General features: G+C 34.3%; 1 protein-coding gene across 5 annotated transcripts in view; it reads left to right on the top strand.

Moving 5' to 3' along the window:
- Window positions 1-18,891, top strand: part of LOC113502553 (fasciclin-3) — a 157,554-nt gene that overhangs the window by 122,305 nt on the left and 16,358 nt on the right. For all 5 annotated transcript variants that reach the window (XM_026884167.1, XM_026884166.1, XM_026884165.1 and 2 more), the window contains exons 3-5: window positions 17,052-17,148; window positions 17,671-17,752; window positions 18,408-18,531. In XM_026884167.1, coding sequence (XP_026739968.1) covers window positions 17,052-17,148; window positions 17,671-17,752; window positions 18,408-18,531 — 303 coding nt within the window. The remainder of the gene's footprint in view (window positions 1-17,051; window positions 17,149-17,670; window positions 17,753-18,407; window positions 18,532-18,891) is intronic.

The raw sequence follows: 18,891 nt of genomic DNA, 5'->3' as shown, positions 1-18,891 counted from the left end.
TACTGGTTCGAATCCAGGCTACTGTGTTAATTTCAAAGAAGTAAGAATAATTAATTACACCCATTTATGTACTTAAAAGAGGTTTTATTGTGTCCTCTAGTCTAAAAATACACACAAAAATACAGATTTTCGAACCTCCTTTTTTGGAAGACTTAAAAATAATTAATAAATTTAGAAAATCGATATACCCACGTTTTTAAATTTTCCCATTCAAATTTTACCAAAATCGGTCCAGCCTTTTTTATAATTGTAAATTGCATTGCCATCGGGTTTGAAGCTCTGCAGATTTCAGCTGCTAGCTTATCGAGGAGTAGCTCAAAATTGAGTTACAAAAATCCGATCGGAACGAAAAACAAACAAGAAAGTGAGTGTTTAAAAATGTTTAAATAAAACAAAAAAAAACAACAGGCGGGAGCTGACACCTTGGATTAGCAAATAGGCTTTTTTAATCTAACTTCGTTCAAGTAAGATAATTTTTTGCAGTCATAAAAAAAATTAAGCGTGCGAAACTGGGAGCAAAAGCTAGTATAGATATAAAAGAGGCAACTATTAAAATCCGTTTGGAATGAAATCCTTTGACACGGGCGCAGCCGCGGGGCTTGTTAGTTAATATCTGTGGAACTAGGGTGACCATTGAGTAAGCGGTGAACCGCAGTGTTTGAACTGTGTAGGGTGACTGTAAAATTTAGGGACAGGCGAATTTTATTGTAATACTAGCTGTTTCCTTCAATCGCGTAGATTTTTTTTGTGGCACTTTTTCCATATTTCTCACCGTTTAAACCTTCCCTGGACTGGTACGAATACTTCAGGACTAAAATTAGCATTCTTAGTGGCATTCTTCCTAGTGGCCAGTGTTAGGTGGCATTCTTAGGATATGCTCAAAAGAAAAAACAATTTATTTTTGTTTCTAGTTAGCCTAAAACAAGCTCCGAAAAAAAATTAAAATTACAGAAATAGTGACTAAGTGCGCGGTTAAAGAATGTATTAGATTCTTTGACAACATCTAATAATGTAAGTCAGTCAATCAGAATCGGCAAGAAACTCCATCGGTTATTCTTGATCTGAAACGGTATATAGTTTTACTTATAGAAAGCTTTGTTTTTTGTGAGTGTCGTATTAATAAAAACACTGCTTAAAGCCGCGCGAACATCGGGTACGGCTCAGCTAGTTATTTAATAGGTTTGCGAAGTATTAGTCGAAAGGAAACCAAAATAATTTCCAGTGGGAGGCTTCTTCTAAATTTCAATAAAAATATTTTTCTATTAGCAAAAGAATTTGTCGTTCCAAGTGTCTGTACATCCTGAGATTACTCCAGGATCAGAACTTTTATTCTTCATCATATTTGTGTAGATTCTGCTTACACAAGATGACCTATTAATACACTTGTATAGTTTTAAGATTGACTTTGCAAACAACCTCTAAAGATTTTTTTCTGAAATTTCCAGAAATATTTAAATATGTTTATATCCCGTAGGTAAAATCCAGTAAAAATGTCAATTTCATACATTTGCAGCGATGATTCATAACTATTAAACAAAGTACAAATTCAACATCGAAATCAAATCATCAGCTAACCACAAATTTGTGTTTCAAGAGACACTTCGAATTAGGGTGTGCAAGTCTGACCCCAAAGTACGTTTGAAAATTTGAATAGGGTAGGGTGACCATCAGACGCATTGTAATTGGACACGGGGTCGCTAAGCCGTGCACAAATACGAGCTATTTGTCTGTGGACGGATTTGCGGGGATTAAAACTGGAGTGCTCACACGTGCGAATTTTGCGGGATATTTTTTTATATTTTATTACTTATTTTTTGCTTTTATTGGTTTTTAAGATTTGTATGGTTGGTTTAGTGCTACAGTATGTTATATTTTATCGCAAGCCTTTTAATGGATTACGGGATTATTTTTTGGTTTGTTTATTTTTTTAATAATAGATGTGTATGTCAGAGTTCTGTTAAATCTAATTTAACGGATTTGAAGCTAATACTGAAAATCAATATATTTGTTTTGTGACTATTTTCAATATTTACACTAGTCTTTTATTTTTTTTGCCACATAATTTTAAGAAATCTGGTAACTAATTTATTATCAAAATAGATCACTGAAGTACCTACAGTCAACAAAAGGTAGTCGGCTAACACAATACTATTTACAAAAGCGTTACCATTTTTCATTGATATAGGAATTGTTGTGTAGTTTGTTTTGACTATACTTGGTATTAAGCCTATTTTGTTACCGAACACCACAAAAACAATTCTCAATTATAAAAATCTGATTCTCTCCCTCCAAAGGTTGTCTGGAAGACCGCCATTGTACCCTAACATTGTATGTATTTAGAATCACTGCTGCAATTCCATGGTGTACAATAAAGAATATTCTAATAAACTTTTTCACTGACAGTAAGTACTTTAGATTACAAGCCTCATTTAACTATCCGTAAATAATCAATTTGTTTATTATTATTTATTTGAAGCATGAAATAACAATAAATTCAATGTTACCGTCTTCTTGACCGATATTTGATGACCGCCATCTTATTTCAACTTTATGAGATACTAGCTGATATAAAATGATGTAACGGTTCACTCACGCGTTTTTATCGGGATTGCCCGACTAGTTTCGGACCCAACCGGAGTTCATCAGGAGCCCGCGTTTGCATCATTTAATAATGAATTATTCTCACGATAGTATATTTTGATAGTAAATCGAAATATATTATCTTTTGCCCACGGGCCCGCCCGCTGGAAATAAAAAAGTATGCGATAAAAACATAAAATCGGTATAAACATATGTATGTGTTAATCGGTGCGGTATCCTATGTGTTAATCCTGGTTATAAACTATCAAACTACCAAGTTCCGTCTAAATCCGTTCAGTAGTTTTTGCGTGAAAGAGGAACAAACATTCATACATACTAACTTTCGCGTTTAGAATATTAGAAGGATAGTCTGATGATAGATAGACATTATAATCGAAATAATTAAGTCCCATGTACCTTATAGTACGAAACTAGAAGTATCATATACACAAGAAACTACAATCATACAAAACTTCGATCATTTTAACTAAAATCGAACTCTAGTAGTTAAAATCTTAACTTTAAGTAACTAGCTCCCTGTTTATCGGTTAAAGTTGAACTGGCGTTGCTCCAACGAATATAATATTATCTTCACTGAGTTATTGCTTTGGGGAGTCACGTATTACATGCAATTTCAACTGCACTTCCTTTGTACTTCGCGTTGAGGAATTGTTGAGTTTTGTTAAAGGAAATTGGACTTTATGGTTTCTATTTATCTGTGTTTGGTGTAATGTGGTAGTAAGCTATGCTAATTCTATTAAGGTTGTTGTGTGAAAGAGATGCCGCTCTACGAAGTGTTATGCGCTGTCACTTTTCCTCAATCCCTGTTAGTTTAAGACGTGGTCTCTTGAATTGGGCTAAATGTCTATTTTTGTTTTCAAGTTAATCGTAGCTCGTGGCTAACTGATGATCGGGTCGATCGATTACAGGTTAAGCAACACTTGGCCGGGCCGGTCCGTGGTTTGGCGACATTTTATCTCATAATGAGTTTCAGTTTTTTTATGGCACGTTATATTTTAAGCCTTGACGTGCAAAAATGTATCCAAATGACAAATGGCTATCTTTATTAACAAGGCTTTGATTTGTCTAATCAATACGTATAAATATTGAAAAATGAAAATCGTTATTAACAAATAACGTGGCTTTGATTTGTCTTATCAATACATATCTCTAATATATAAAATTCCCGTGTCACGATGTTAGTTACCGTACTCCTCCGAAACGGCTTAACCGATTTTTACCAAATCTTATATGCGTATTTAGTTTTTTTGTTTTTATTTTTTTATAATGTGGCATCAAAAAAATCATACAACTAGAAATAATTTATTAGGCAAAACAACGTTTGCTGGGTCAGTTAGAATAAAAATATAAAAATAATATCTCTATTCTAGCGTTTGAAGCAATATAGTTTGTCTCCAATTTATTACTTTAATTTAAATTAAGATTGATCAAGATTGTTTGAGAAAAGCTACTATTATTTAATCCCTATTACTAATATCCCGGACATTTCCAAACCATGGTCACCGAGTACACTATGTGATAATTGAGAGTAGGGTGCATACATAATTGCGCATTTCGTGTCCAGTCCCGAAGGAATAATGAATGGTCCAAGTTATTATATCATGACAATTCTGGAGTATTTCTATTGCACAATATAAATTGTCCTGGTTGTACAGTTATTAATGATTTAGATGCATGTGGTTTTATATGAATAGATGGTGTTTTTTTTGTTTGATTTGTGGACTTTCGCGATCCATTTGTGTATTGCAAAGTAAATTAAATTGTGGAAGTTGATTTTATTATTTGATGCTAAATGTTTCGGTTAAATCGGTTTATTTATGAGTATGTTTATCGCCTGAGTTAACTGGCATATATGATAAATGGAACACAAAATGGGTATCGCTAATGGGTATCGTGTAACCCAGGTAACTGGGTTGAGGAGGTCAGATAAACAGTCGCTCCTTGTAAAACACTGGTACCTGGACTGCATCCGGTTAGACTGGAAGCCGACCCTAACATAGTTGGAAAAAGGCTGGGATGATGATGATGACTTAATAAAAAAAATATAGTTTGAATACGTAACAAAATATTACGTAACGTAATCAATTTTTTTTAATTTAGTTTTAGAACCTCTATTTTAAAGTTATATAATCCATGCTAGAGAAGCAGCGAAAAATAACCAGTTTATTAAAAAAACCTCACTCAGATTCAAACCCAAACCAGTTTGGTACAATATCTGCCGCACGCCACTAAGTCATTGCACACCCATCAATTACACCGCGCATTAAATTTAACGATGTGTTAATTTTTTCTACTAAAATAATAATTTATTAGTTCACTCGTTGCAGGGGTGCATAACATTTGGTTCTAGTTTCATATTAAACTTGATTATAATAGCTAGTTTTAATTATAATGATATAATCATGGTTTTGATTAATCGTATAATTTATATATAGTTTGTGACACATATTACGTAGTTTTATGTTAATTTTCAGGGTTCTTTAATTGAAGGGTAAAATGGAACCCTGTTGCTGAAACTTCGCTGTTTGTCCGTTTGTCATATAAACCGTGTTAGTGCGACAGTTAACATTTTCAAAGGATACATCCATACATCATCTTCATCTTTTTCTAACATCAGTAGCATCACCATGTTATATAAACAAAAACTAGAATCAAATTAATATTTAAGAAGAATCCCCCTTACAATACTTCGATTATGAAATATAGCGTTTAAAAATAAAATTAATCTTGAACCTATTGACTACCTAAACATTTTTTTGGTCCTAAAATCAATACTCTTATTTAACAATAAAAAAAAACAACACCAAAAATAAATCATGAAGAAAAATTTCTTTTTTTTGTGTATGTCCCTATTCAAAAAGAAATGATAGTCACTCTATTCGAGAAGACAATCATGACCGCGTTAGGGTGCATATATTATTGCGTATTATCGAGACGGATCTGTAATAATATATTGTAATCGTTACGGGTCTATCTCCCTCGGGTATGTGGTATTATTGAGATCAAAATTGGTACTCGATAGTACCACATGGTCAGTTACCGAAGTATAAAAAAATAAGTAAAAAAATGAGTTTTTCACTAACACTTAAAATGACACTAAATGCGTCGTCCAAAAAAAATAGCATAGTATCGAAACAGACTGACTCTGCTTAAAAATCTAAAAAAGCTTTTTAGATCAAATTTTGATAACTAATCAAAATTGGTCCACTTAAAGAAGAAGAGGTATCAATCGCACACATACATTATATTTTCGTGTTTAATACAATAAGTCTCAATAAAAAAAAAACTACAATTAGCTCATTATTGTATCTTAATCTAATTTGAATCAGCATGTTAAACTTACTTATAAAACAACCCAATACTGGGCAAAATCTCTGAGCTCAACCTTTTTCAACCTCAAAAGTAAAAAGAATACCCAGAACCAAAACTTTCCTTAACAACCCTTGTTTAATTCGAAAATATAAGTGAATAGCAACTCAACCCCCGCAGGGTTGGGTAATCACAACCCGCGATATTACACAGGGTGTTTCCAAAGTGATTTTATTAAGTGCGTCGTACACAGGGTGGGCTCTATTAGCAATTAGTGTTTCTGTGGGGGCGCCTTTTAATACCGTGATATTGCTTTTTTGTGTCTTTGTAGAAGTTTTGTCTATGATTGTAGAGCTCTTTTTGGGGTTGTTAAAGATCAAAAGTCATAAAAAAGAAATTTGATGTAGGAATATTTTGAAATAACTTACTTCTTACTAATATTATAAGCATGCGTCATTTTAAAATTGTCTGGCTACGGTTCATGACATACAGTCCGGTGACAAACAAACAGACAGTGAATTCAAGTAATCGCGTCTATTTACATTTATTAAGGCAACCCTAAAAATAGCTTAACTTAGTTTCACATACAAAAAATGAAAAAATAATTTGCTCTGAACAAAATAAAAGAAAGCATTTATAAAGCTTCCAATTTTATATATATTAAATGTGGCAATACATCGTTGTAGAAACCAATACACTCCTGAATGCAATTCAATAAAGACCGCCGGGGAATTAGGGTTGCCACTTATTGTGTTAACGAAGTAATTTATTATTGTCAATTGTCCGTTCTTTTACAATAGCTTGTAACTTTAGCTTTAAATAAAATAGTGGTCTTTAAATATTGTTGCTTCAGCTTTTATGTACATTTTGGTATTAATTTTGCTAAGGACTGATGATCATGGTAATTGATAATTTGATATTTTCCGGAATTTAATTTAGTCCCATTACGAATTTCGTCTTTTTTTCATATTGTTTTGTTAATTGTATATTCTACTCATATTTGTATTTCTTGCCATAGAAAAAATAGAGTACTCGATACTTTTACTAAAAAAAAGTATTTTCTTTGCTTACCTATGGTTTTACAGAAATAAATGATTTGATTCTAACATTTCTGAAGATACTTATGATAAAACGTTGACCGACGCTCATTCATTAGCGTTTGCCAATCGTCGCGTCAGCTCATGATTAAGGACTCCAATATTGTAAGTCCGAAACTAGTCGGGCGATCCCGAAAAATGGTTTACTAACGCAAAAGTCTTTCTTTAATCGAAATTTCCATTTATGTACTTGCGTAATCGTTCAGACTGACTAAATAACTTACACGTTTTGTTTAACATCATTAGTAGACAGTTTTGACCTCTTTACAATAACGGCCAAAACTAAATAATCATATTAAACCATTCCCCTGAAAACTTGTGTCCAATTTAATAATAAAACTGAAACATTTGGAGCGGGTAAAACTATAATTCAATATATCTTAATATAAAACGTGACAACCCTAGCGCGTGCTAGTTGCCACGTAATAAAAACAAATTGTACGATTTGAGAATGATATATTAATATTATAGGTAGGTAAGATTAGGGTTGCCAGAGTCGAGTGATTATTTTGCTTTTTATTTGATTGCGTAATATTTTATTGGTTTGTAAATATTTTTTTCTAGAGCATACTTTTTTTTTTATGGATTCGAAATTAATTGAAGGAAATAAATCAATATCACAGCAATGACAACTTGGATAAACAAATAAATTAATAACAATGTATCTATGTACATGACTTTCAGTAATAAACAAATAAATTTTAACAGCGATATTGGAGATTGATATTTCGTTTCTCTAGCGTTTCTTTTCAAGTGATTCTTTTGCGTTCTACTAGTTATAAAATAAAACTAGTTTAAACAGAAGCTATTGCAGTATAATACTTATTTTTAACTACTTAGCCGTTCCTCGCGGTTTCGCCCATTTTTACGTATAGCTATAACATTACCCTTACTTAAGAAAGTCGGATAAAAGTGTTCGTTATTTCAAGGTGTCATCTACCTCAAAACAAAATTTCATCAAAAGCGACCACGCCGTTTTCACACAAAGAGGTAACAAATTTACACGCATACATACAAGACACTCTCAAACTTTATCATTTATGATATTAGTGTAATTCATTATAAATTTCTTAATCAGCAATTAACATACTCATCTATACTAATATATAAAGCTGAAGAGTTTGTTTGTTTGTTTGAACGCGCTCTTACTCATAAAAACTAAGTAATCCTCAAAAGAACCTGCACCCATCACTTCAAAACCCGCCTACCTTAACCACTGCACTATAAAAGTGTCGATACAAAACCTGTTAGCACGAGAGCTGTTCGGCGCTCGGTTTAAAAGCTTAGTCTGAAAGCGTTTGCCTGTTCTGCTGGCGGTACTTTGACGTAGCATAGACAACTAAGAAGTTTAACTCTGTTTTGTCTTTGGTACGTCGAGTTTGTGCGTTTGGTGAGAGATTTCCAATGTCTAGTACTCATAATACAAGCTTTGTTTAGTTGCACACTAGATGGCGTTGGTCTATAATACGAGCTTTGCTTAGTTTGACAATAGATGGCGTTGTGTGATTTATGCAGAATGTTTTTATAAGCTGAGCAATGGAATAGTTTATTTTTGGCTGTTACTGGCAATTAGTTCTTCTTTTCAATAACTTGGTGTCAGTTTTATCGTACCATAGGCCTTTAATACATCCTTTAAGTGTGCCGGTTTCCTTGCTATGTTTTCCTTTACCGTTTTTAGCTATTAATAACTGCTTAGCAATATGCAGTGCCTGCTAGTATGCTGGGATATGAACCTATGACCCTTTGCTGGGCACAGGCCTCTTCATTCTTCTTCGTTATGCATTGATCACCACGCTAGCTCACTCCGATGTGCCTGCTAGTATGCTAAGATATGATCCTATGACCCTTTGCTGGGCATAGGCCTCTTCCCATATATCGACGGGTTGAGCATTGATCACCACGCTAGCCCACTCCGATTTCACATTCCAATGCTCCGAATCGCGGTTTCCTAACGATATTTCCTTTATCCTTTGTCAGTGGTCTTATAATAATTAAGAATGTACATACAGCTTTAATTAACGCACATTGACCGTAACCTGCGTCGGGATCGAACCTGCACCTCGACAATATAAATCCATACATAGAACTGCAAGACAACAATAATATTTAACTCTTTTCCTATACCTAGCGAAAACAAAATGGCGACGCTAAGGACCTGATGACGTCACAGCACTCCAATTATATTTACGACATACAAACATTTGTGGGGTGGACTACAGAAAACTATGGAGTTGATCTTCTGAATATTTTTTCATGTCCATTTGGATATTTTTGTTTTTATATAAGTTTTAATAGAAATTGTAAATGTATTGATGTTTTAGCGATATAGAAATAAACCATTGCTTTAAAATTCAAATATTTTCTTTGGATAAAGCTTAAAAAATATTAAAAAACATAAGTTAAGTAACCTCAAAACGCTATTAGAAAATTTATTTAGTTGTCACCTGTCCCTTTGTCTGTAATCAAATCTTGCAAGTTAAAGACCCACTTCCCGGTTTCCGATTGAGCTGAAATGTTGCATGTTTATGTATATTGTGAGACAATGTAATATTATGATGACATGGAGCTGATCTGACGCCGTAGTTCTATAATCATAGAAGCTTATTAATTAAGTAACACAGCTCTTTTGATTCGTCTCGACAAGTATTTTGATACTTTATAGACAAAGATTACTAACTAAAAAAAAAAAAAAACACTTAAAGATTTTAATGAAAACAATAATATTTTTTCTTGCAACATCGGCTCCATGCATTTCTTAGTCTGTAATAGGTCGATTGCTTGTGATGTGGTCCGATCCAATTGTAGTTATAGTGCTTCAAGCTCACCCAAACACAAAATGGCGGAGAGTGTACACTTCATTAATTTTTACTCGAAAACTTTTACAGCAAAGCAAGAAATTGATAATAATTACTTTAAATCTTTCTTTTTTCTTATGGTATGGTGAAACGTAGTCCATAAGTTATTAAATTTTTGAAGATTTTTGGAAACTCCAAGTACATACACACTTAAGAGCCATTTCACATTTTTTCCCGAATTGTTAAGACTTTGAGCTTCTCTATTACCACCTTAGGTAATATCTAGAATTTATTGAACGAATATAAAATGTAGGTTAATCTTTTATATTGACGTTTAATGAAACACATTTACTAAAATCGCTTTGTTTTATTTGTAATGACGCATCTCCCACAACCATTTTACTGAAAAATTGCCGCAGAGTCAACTTCGGAGTCCTGAATCTATCAATAATACTCATAAATGAAACTTAAAAAAATACATACAGGGTCAGACATGTATTTTTGTAGTCGTTTAATGAAATAGATTCCTGAATTTTATTACCATTAATGAGTAAAAAAATAAATTCTTCGACCAATTTTTCACTTTTATTTTGTTTTTTATACGTGTTTTTTGGTTGAAATACGAAATAATTGTGAAAATAAAATTATTCCAAAATAATCTATGTTCTTTAGACAATCGAACCCTATAGTTATTTTGACAATATTTGCATAAATTTTGTCAAAATATCAATTTTAACATCAGTCTAAATCACAATAAATTACTAAACGTAAGTGTGCACCGATCAGAACGGCGCGAGCGCCCGTCGCGGAAGGACCTGTGCAATTTTTTCCGTCGTCCCGATTTCCGAGCGCTCACGAAATAAAGTGAATATTATACTACGACCACATAATTTTGATCCGCTTTGCATATTTTTTTTTTCGTAATTTAGATTTTGTTTGTTTTCACATATTGTTAAGATGTGTTTTTTTTTGTAAAATAATTATATATTTTTTTATTAATTGTTTGTAATAAGTAAGTAGGTATATCAGTTGTCTGGTTAAATATATTTATTTTTATATTTTATTTTATTTTCTTTATTTTATATTTAACATTGATTTATATGTAGATATCGGAAATTAATAGTTATTTTTTAGCATTTTAGAATGATAAACCGTTTAAACCGCATGGAAGAGGGTAGCACTTTTGTATTTGATTCGACGTAGACGACAAGGAAACACCGGCCCCATTGTACATCCACCCCGTGTTCTATTTTACCATTTTTTTATAAGTATCATTTGCTATAAGTATTTTACATAATACCTATCAGTGTTTCTTTGTTTATTTTATTTAGCGTAATGTGCAAACGCATTACGCTAAATAAAATATTAAATTTTTCATAATCTATAATTTTTACCAAACATATTACAATAACGGCTCAAGATTGTTTCGTCGGTCTTGACTCTCATGTTACACTGTTTATATTGCATTCGTGTGACTCGCTACGCACACAAAGACAATGACGCACTCTTTTGCCTAAACTTGAGCGCAATCATTTTGTGAAATGGCTCTTAAGAACATTTTTTTTTCTTGTATATTTTCTATATAAAAGCTGTCGAAACGTCAAACATATTCGTCGAATAAAAGTTATCGACGATTGAAAAATCGGTCCTTTTTTATCTTTTTATTTACGGGGTTTTTTTTTGAGTAGAAAATGTCAGCCCGATGATTGATACAGATATTTTTTTAAATTAACACTTACATTAATATAATAATAAAGATGTACAACTTTGACATAACACAAATGAAATCAAAATTCTTTTTCAAAATGGCAGCCATGTTCCTTGCCACACATGAACCACAAAACATAACCTTTGCCTCCTGGCCTATAAGAGTAAATCCAGTTAACAAGGATAGTCAAAGAGCCAGGTAAAAGGCTTTGAACGGATTGATCTGTAGACTTTGGACGTATAAAATACAAAGGCAGAAACCAGTAACGAAGTCGGCAAAGACAAAAGGTTTTTTAACTCGGTTTCCATAATCCATTCGTGTAGATACCCGAAAAAGATTGTCTGTAGCTCCGCGTCAGCTCATGATTAAGGACTCCGGTTGGGTCTGAAATTAGTCGGGCGATCCCGATAAATACGCGTGAGTAAACCGTTGCATCGTTTAATAATGAATCATTCTCACGATGGTTACTATAATAACTATCGTATAAAAGAGAATTTAAATCTTGGTGTGTCTATACACATATTGAATGAATAAACGACTGATATTATTTCAGTGATATATTTGATTTGGTAGTCGTTTTGTTAATCATTTGTTTTTAGTTGCCCTTTGTTTCCTAACTAAGTTTTTAGACAAGATTTCTCACAAGGATTGTTTACCATTTTGAAGGACCTTTATGTTAGGTACGGAAGCTAAGGGAATGCGACATACGTCAATCAAAGGCGCTAGCTCGTTGCACACTGTTTATTCGTAAGGCAAGGTGGGGGGACGCAGCCCGCACGCACACCTATATCTATGCACGCGTACTAACATACACAACACTTTACAAATGGAGAGTAGATTTTATTTTATTTGGGAAACATACAGATATACTATAATTAATAAAATACGTACAAAATAAACAGTACACAATCATTGAATAGATAACAAATCAACAACTGTAGATGTAGAATGTCTCTCACATTAAAAAAAATATAGACGAATAAAGAACCCCCTCTTTTTCGAAGTCGGTTGTAAATATCCAGAAGCTTTCCTCAGTTGCATCAAGAAATAATAGATTTAAAAAATCTAAACACCTTTAATGTCAAATTTTATCTTGTCAGTTTTTATACCGACATGCCTGTTGGTCTAGTGGTTAGTGACCCTGACTGCTATACCGGAGGTCGTGGGTTCGATTCCCACCCAGGACAAATGTTGTGTGATGAGCATAATCATTTGTTCTGTGTCTGGGTGTAATTTATCTACAATATGTATGTATTTAGTAATATATAACCGTGTGTGAGTCGTTCCAGGATATATTATTATATTATAGTAAAGTTGTAAATTGCATTGTCATCGGGTTTGAAGCCACTCTGAAAATTTCCTCCTAGCTTATCCGGAACTGCGTCAAAATTGAGTTGCAAAAATCCAACCGGAACGACAAACAAACAAGAAAGTGAGCTTATAAAAACGTGGGAAAATACATTCAATCTTTAATTAATCCTGGTTATAGGGTACTCTTAGCCTACGATACCTAGCCCTTGCCTTGTTTCTGTAAAAAGGCATCCTTCATTCATTTTAAAAATAACTTGAAGCATTTGAGAAACTCTACAATAGTGTACATTAAAGTGTGTTTCGTTCAACACCAGTGTCGGGTGGCTCGGGGCGGTTTGCGCTGGGACGCTGGTTCGCAAAGTTTGGCCCGAATTACAATACTGGTGTGAAGAGTTTTGAACTGGCCTGTCGGTCTAGTGGTTAGCCCCGACTGATGTATTGAAGGTCGTGGGTTCGATTCTGGGATAAGTGTTTTTGTAATGAGCATGTTCTGTGACTCTTTATTTGGAAGTTATATGCACGTTTTTTTTATAGAAAATTATTTTCTTTCTATCCTATTTATTTCGTATCGTATGATTGATGTAGATTCTTGTATACATAAGATTGATTTTCTAGTATTAAATTAACCTTCTTTGGCTCCATAAAACCGTTATATTTTTTTATTGTCCCCGCCAAAATGCTAAACGGTATTACTTAAACTCTGTTGTCAGTTTGTCCGTCGGTCTATCCGTCATATGGATAGAAGAGCGCGTTTTTCAACGATTATGTTAGGTACTGGCGGGTTCTCTACAATTCATAAAATCAATCATTGGCCTAGCCTTTTCCCAACTATGTTGGGGTCGGCTACCAATCTAACCGGTTTCAGCTAAGTACCAGTTTTTACAAGGAGCGACTGCCTATCTGACCCAACCCAGTTACCTGGGCAACACGATACCGCTTGGTTAGACTGGTTGTCGGACTTTTCAAGCTTCTGACTACCTGTAACGACTGTCAAAGATGTAGTAAAAACAGCCGGGACCCGTAATTTAACGTGCCTTCCGAAACACATTGAATTCATAAAATCAATAAACCGGCAAAATCACGTTCATTCATGTTTCTTTTTCGTTTTCCACGTTTATATTGAAATATAATATCCTCTCTTCTACATTGCCGTGCCCAAGTGGCTATACTAATACTATGTAACACCTTTTAAACATATGAAGTGCAAAATAATGAGTACCATTCGTCGGCGAAAACAACTCGAACTTATTATTTTATTATTATCATTTTTTTATAAAACCTTTTATAAATAACAAATAAATTATACTTTGAGACACATCTCAGTAATCTTCCAGCATTGTTCTACACACTCCCGTAGGCGGGACGATGACAAACAAGACACGTTGTGTATCTGTTGCCATGGCAACCGTAATGAGGACACATTGACATGCCCACGGCGTTGCTTGTATTCGTGTATTTTTAAAGCCTGAAATAAGACTTCAAGGAATATCATTATAAGATAAATTATATTTTCATTGAATGCGTTGTTTACAACAGACAAACGAAACGAAACGCGAAATTGTGTTAAAAAATACATTTATAGATTTCTTTTACAATTTGGTATGAAATATAGAACACTAGCTGTTGCCCGCGACTTCGTCCCCGTGGGTAGAAGATATAAGTTATGATTTATACCTGCCCTGTTTTTTTCACATTTTCCATTGTATCTTCGCTCTTATTAGTCGCAGCGTGATGGTTTATAGCCTAAAGCTTTCATCGATGAATGGTCTATTCAACACAAAAATTATTTTTCAATTTGGATCAGTAGTTCCTGAGATTAGCGCGTTCAAACAAACCGTTAAAAATTACTTAACCAAAAGCAGGTGGAGTCATTCGATTTTTTTCCATCCGAAAAACATATAAACATACAAACTATAAGAAATGTACTTTTAAATACCTTTAAGATAAATGCAATAATTATTTAATTATAATACATCAACTCAAATATATTTATACAATAAACTAAACTTAATATTTTCATTTAAAAAACTATATCAATACAAAATGAAAACTATACATAATTTAACTTTTTTGATGCCTTGTTTTAATTAATGCAATAATTAAAATAAGGCTTCAGAAAATTCATCCGCCTCACTGCCGGCTGGAATATAATGTACCTAAGAACATTTACCGGTCGCGCTGGAGAAATTATGGAGAGGCGTATGTCCAGCAGTGGACTGCTATAGGCGGAGATGATGATGATGATGAAGAAAATTTTGAAATACGTAACAAAATTTGAAACTTTCAGAAACACAGTTCTGACAAACAATTCTTATATGAAATATCTTTCTAGTACAAATCTATATTGCAGTTTCACTGATGCAACGTTTCTATGCCTTTTGGAACTATATTGGTTTCTTCTTTAGTATATTCTATAGATACTAATATTTATTTATTTAATTATCACACTAATCTACCATTACAGGTTACTTAACCTAATGCGGTAGCTAGTACTAAACAAAGGTCTAAGTATTTATGTGAACTAGGGTTTCAAAGATTGAATTATTATGCACATAGTTGCAGGTCTAAATTCCAGCAACTGTTTTAATATGTAATGTAGACCATAGGCCAATGGCCCTCTACATGAATGCACAAGGCGAACTGCAGTGCGGTAAAGCTTGCCACCACCCCTGACGTGACGACCACGACCACTCTGGCAAGAGTGTGAACGACAAGGAAGGAAGGATAGACCATAGGTGAAACTGCACGGATGGCCGAGTGGTTGAGGTCGCCACACCAAACCCACTGAGCGCGACGTGTCGTGTGTTCGATCACAGTGTATAAAGCATTTGTGTGATCCACGAATGCTTGTTCTAAGTCTGAGTGTCTTTGTGCATGTGATTTGAATGTTTGTGAAACCTGAGATACAAGGATTAAATTCCTTGTGGCGGGACACTTTTTCTTTAACGAAGAAAACGAAAGAAAATAAGGACCCACTACGAAAGTCTCTCTGTTGGATACAGGTCTCTTCTCTTATAGGGAAGGTTTGAGCATTGATCATCACGTTGGCTCACTTTGACGGTTTTCGATTCAAGTAATTACAATTTTGGTAACATTTATTTTAATGGTTCCGTATCAAAATTGTGAAAACGGAACGCCTAACATTAAGGTTCAGCTGTCTGTCCTTCGATTCATTAAAAAGCTGTATCTCATGAACAGTTACTCCTAGACAGTTAAAGCCAGGTAACCAGGTTGTATCTCATGAACCGTGAAATCCAGAATACCTACTAGACTTTCATGTCCTATTGCTGCTTTAACAATTAATAAAAAAGTTAATAAATGTTCATTTATACCGAAATTACAGTAAAACAAGTCCAGTTCATTTACAGTTATTTTTTAGTTATATCAGAACTTCAGCGTCTTCGTATAAACCTCCGAGAGGACGGCAGAAACTTGTCAGATGCACAGAAACTTGGACTTGAAACCCAAAATACTTGGTTGCGAGTTGTTTGTCTGTTTCGGACAGTTATAGTTATAGTTTTAAATAGTTATAATTATTACTATAGAAATATACGTTTAGGTATTGAAAGATAAAATAATTATTGTTTTAATAATAATTAATAATTATAATTAACCTCGTGAAAGCAGAAAAAGAAAAACAATTGAAATATTTGGATTTAGCTCACGAGGTTGTCGACTTGTGGGAGGTGGACTCGGCAATCATTGTCCCGATAGTCGTAAGTGCCAATGGCTTAATAGCCAAGAGCCTCGATCAACATCTTCGGAGGCTCTCGTTGGGCGTCTGGGTCAAGGGTTTGATTCAGAAAGCGGTACTTCTGGACACGGCGCGCATCGTGAGGAGGTTCCTCTCTCTGGAGCCCTGACCACCGGCAGCTTGGGCCCTGTACCCGTTGCCGGTTGGACACTATTTTTTATATTTTTAAATGTATGTTGTTTTTTATATATATTTAAAAATGTAATTTATATGTATTTTAATGAAATAAAGGAATTAATAATTAATCAAAATTAATAATAATTAATCAAAATCCAACCGGAACGACAAACAAATAAAAAAAGTGAGTGTATAAAAACGTGGGAATAAAAAATAAACAACGAATTGGTACAATCATAAATTCAATGACTGATTTTTTTTCTGTAGTTTTTCTGAATCCAATTTTTATTATAGATACCTATGTCTATCCATACATATCTATCTACTATATTTCTAACCTATAATTATTTTGTCTCCAGGTCAAAATGTGGAGATTACTCCACGGGAAGCCGTCGTCCGGGTCGGCGGTGAGCTGACAGTGCTGTGTAAAGTGCCCTACCCTATCGACTCTTGCAGGTAAGAAATTGACAGATTTTTTTACTTGTGACGACAATGTTTATACAAATAAATATATCTTTATCTTTATCTTAAATGGCTGATGATATTGTTGATGCAACGGTTTACTCACGCGTGTTTATCGGGATCGCCCGACTAGTTTCGGACCCAACCGGAGTCTTTAATCACGAGCTGAAGCGGGCTACGCGTAAGTAAACCGTTGCATCATTTAATAAGGAATCATCCTCATGAAAGTTTCTATAAATAACCACGTCCTTAACGGCTATAAAACCTAAATATGCTACCTTAGCTATGCTTCAAAATTTTGTCAATTTTCTAAGGTCAGTGGTGTCCTTGTTCTGTGTATATGAGGTGCAGGTTCGATACCAACGCAAGCAAAGTACCAAGTATCATTTCAGGACCGAATAGCAAGAAATCAAAATAGTACTAGTAGTAAAACAAATTCATCTGTAAGCCGTTGCTTTGAGCTATCCAGATGTTTTGAAAGGTATACTCAGCTGGTGTGTTTGTGTGTGCTTCTAGAATCACGGTGGGCACCACCTCGTACAGACTCCGGCCGGACAACCTGCAGGGAGACGTGGTCTACACCGGGCAGGGGTTACAGGTGAGATACGATACTCATTTACATATAAATAACGCCTTACTTGCCGATCGATGGCATCGGTCGACGTAGATCGATTAACCACGGCTGTTTCATAAGTTTCTCTCGAAATACAAGAGGACGCGTTTTTGTTGGCCAGTAATCTTACTGTTCACATTTTACCATCGATTGATGGCATCTATAGACTATCGTTTGATTGAAGTGGTAGTAGGGGGTCGTAAGGGAGTAGGAATGGGTGAAATCGACACTAGGACGAGCTCATCCCGGTAAAGCATTAGCTGAACCAACTTCTTTTGCTAATGTGTTTTATTTGAAGGTTAATTATATCCTTAGGCGTGTCCATGCTGCCAGCTTTCTGGACTCGTTTCTTACCTTCGATAGATGGACAGGAATTAAGATGTCTTCTGACGCTTCGTAAATATGTCATTCTTACTTTCCATTAATGTATAAAAACATATTAAATGTAATTTACGAGTCACGTCCGCCTTGGACTCTTAAACTACTGAACCAATTTTGATGCGTACTGAATGATTTTTTTACTTCTAGGGGTTTTTTTAATTTATCTTGTGACTTAAATTAAAGGATTACCCAAAATAATCATACCTTGAGCCAAGAATATCAAACAAATAGTTACATTAAGCTTATTTCCTTGTTCCAGTCTGGTGAATGCGGAGCCTTAATAAAGAACATTCTGGACGACTGGACTGGTAACGTGACGTGCGTGCTGCCTCCTCAGACTGGCAGCATTGAGATCAAGGGTACCATGAAACTTATCGTCGCAAGTGAGTATTAAGATCTGAAGTTAAAAGGGCAAATTGTTTGATTCCCATCATCCTATGTAGTCTGACAAATACATGAGAAATTTTTGAGTGTATGGATAGCCGAATGTGTTTCGATCCCCGCGTAGGACAAGCGTGAGATCCACGAATGCTTGTTCTGAGTCTGTTCGTTTTGTCCATGTCACTTGAACGTGTGAAATCTCACAGAAAAGATCAAATTTCTAAATATGAAGTCTTTTTATTAAAAAGAAAAAAGATTCTCAGTATAATATGTCAACACATGAAAAAAAAATCAAATGGTCCTGTAAAATATTATTAATTTATCAGTTTCATTCGGGAGAGACCTCGAAAGGCATGAATTGT

This window comes from Trichoplusia ni, chromosome 17, assembly GCF_003590095.1.
Source record: "Trichoplusia ni isolate ovarian cell line Hi5 chromosome 17, tn1, whole genome shotgun sequence".
In the NCBI taxonomy this organism is placed as follows: Eukaryota; Metazoa; Arthropoda; class Insecta; order Lepidoptera; family Noctuidae; genus Trichoplusia; species Trichoplusia ni.
This window is presented reverse-complemented; position numbering and strand designations above follow the sequence as displayed.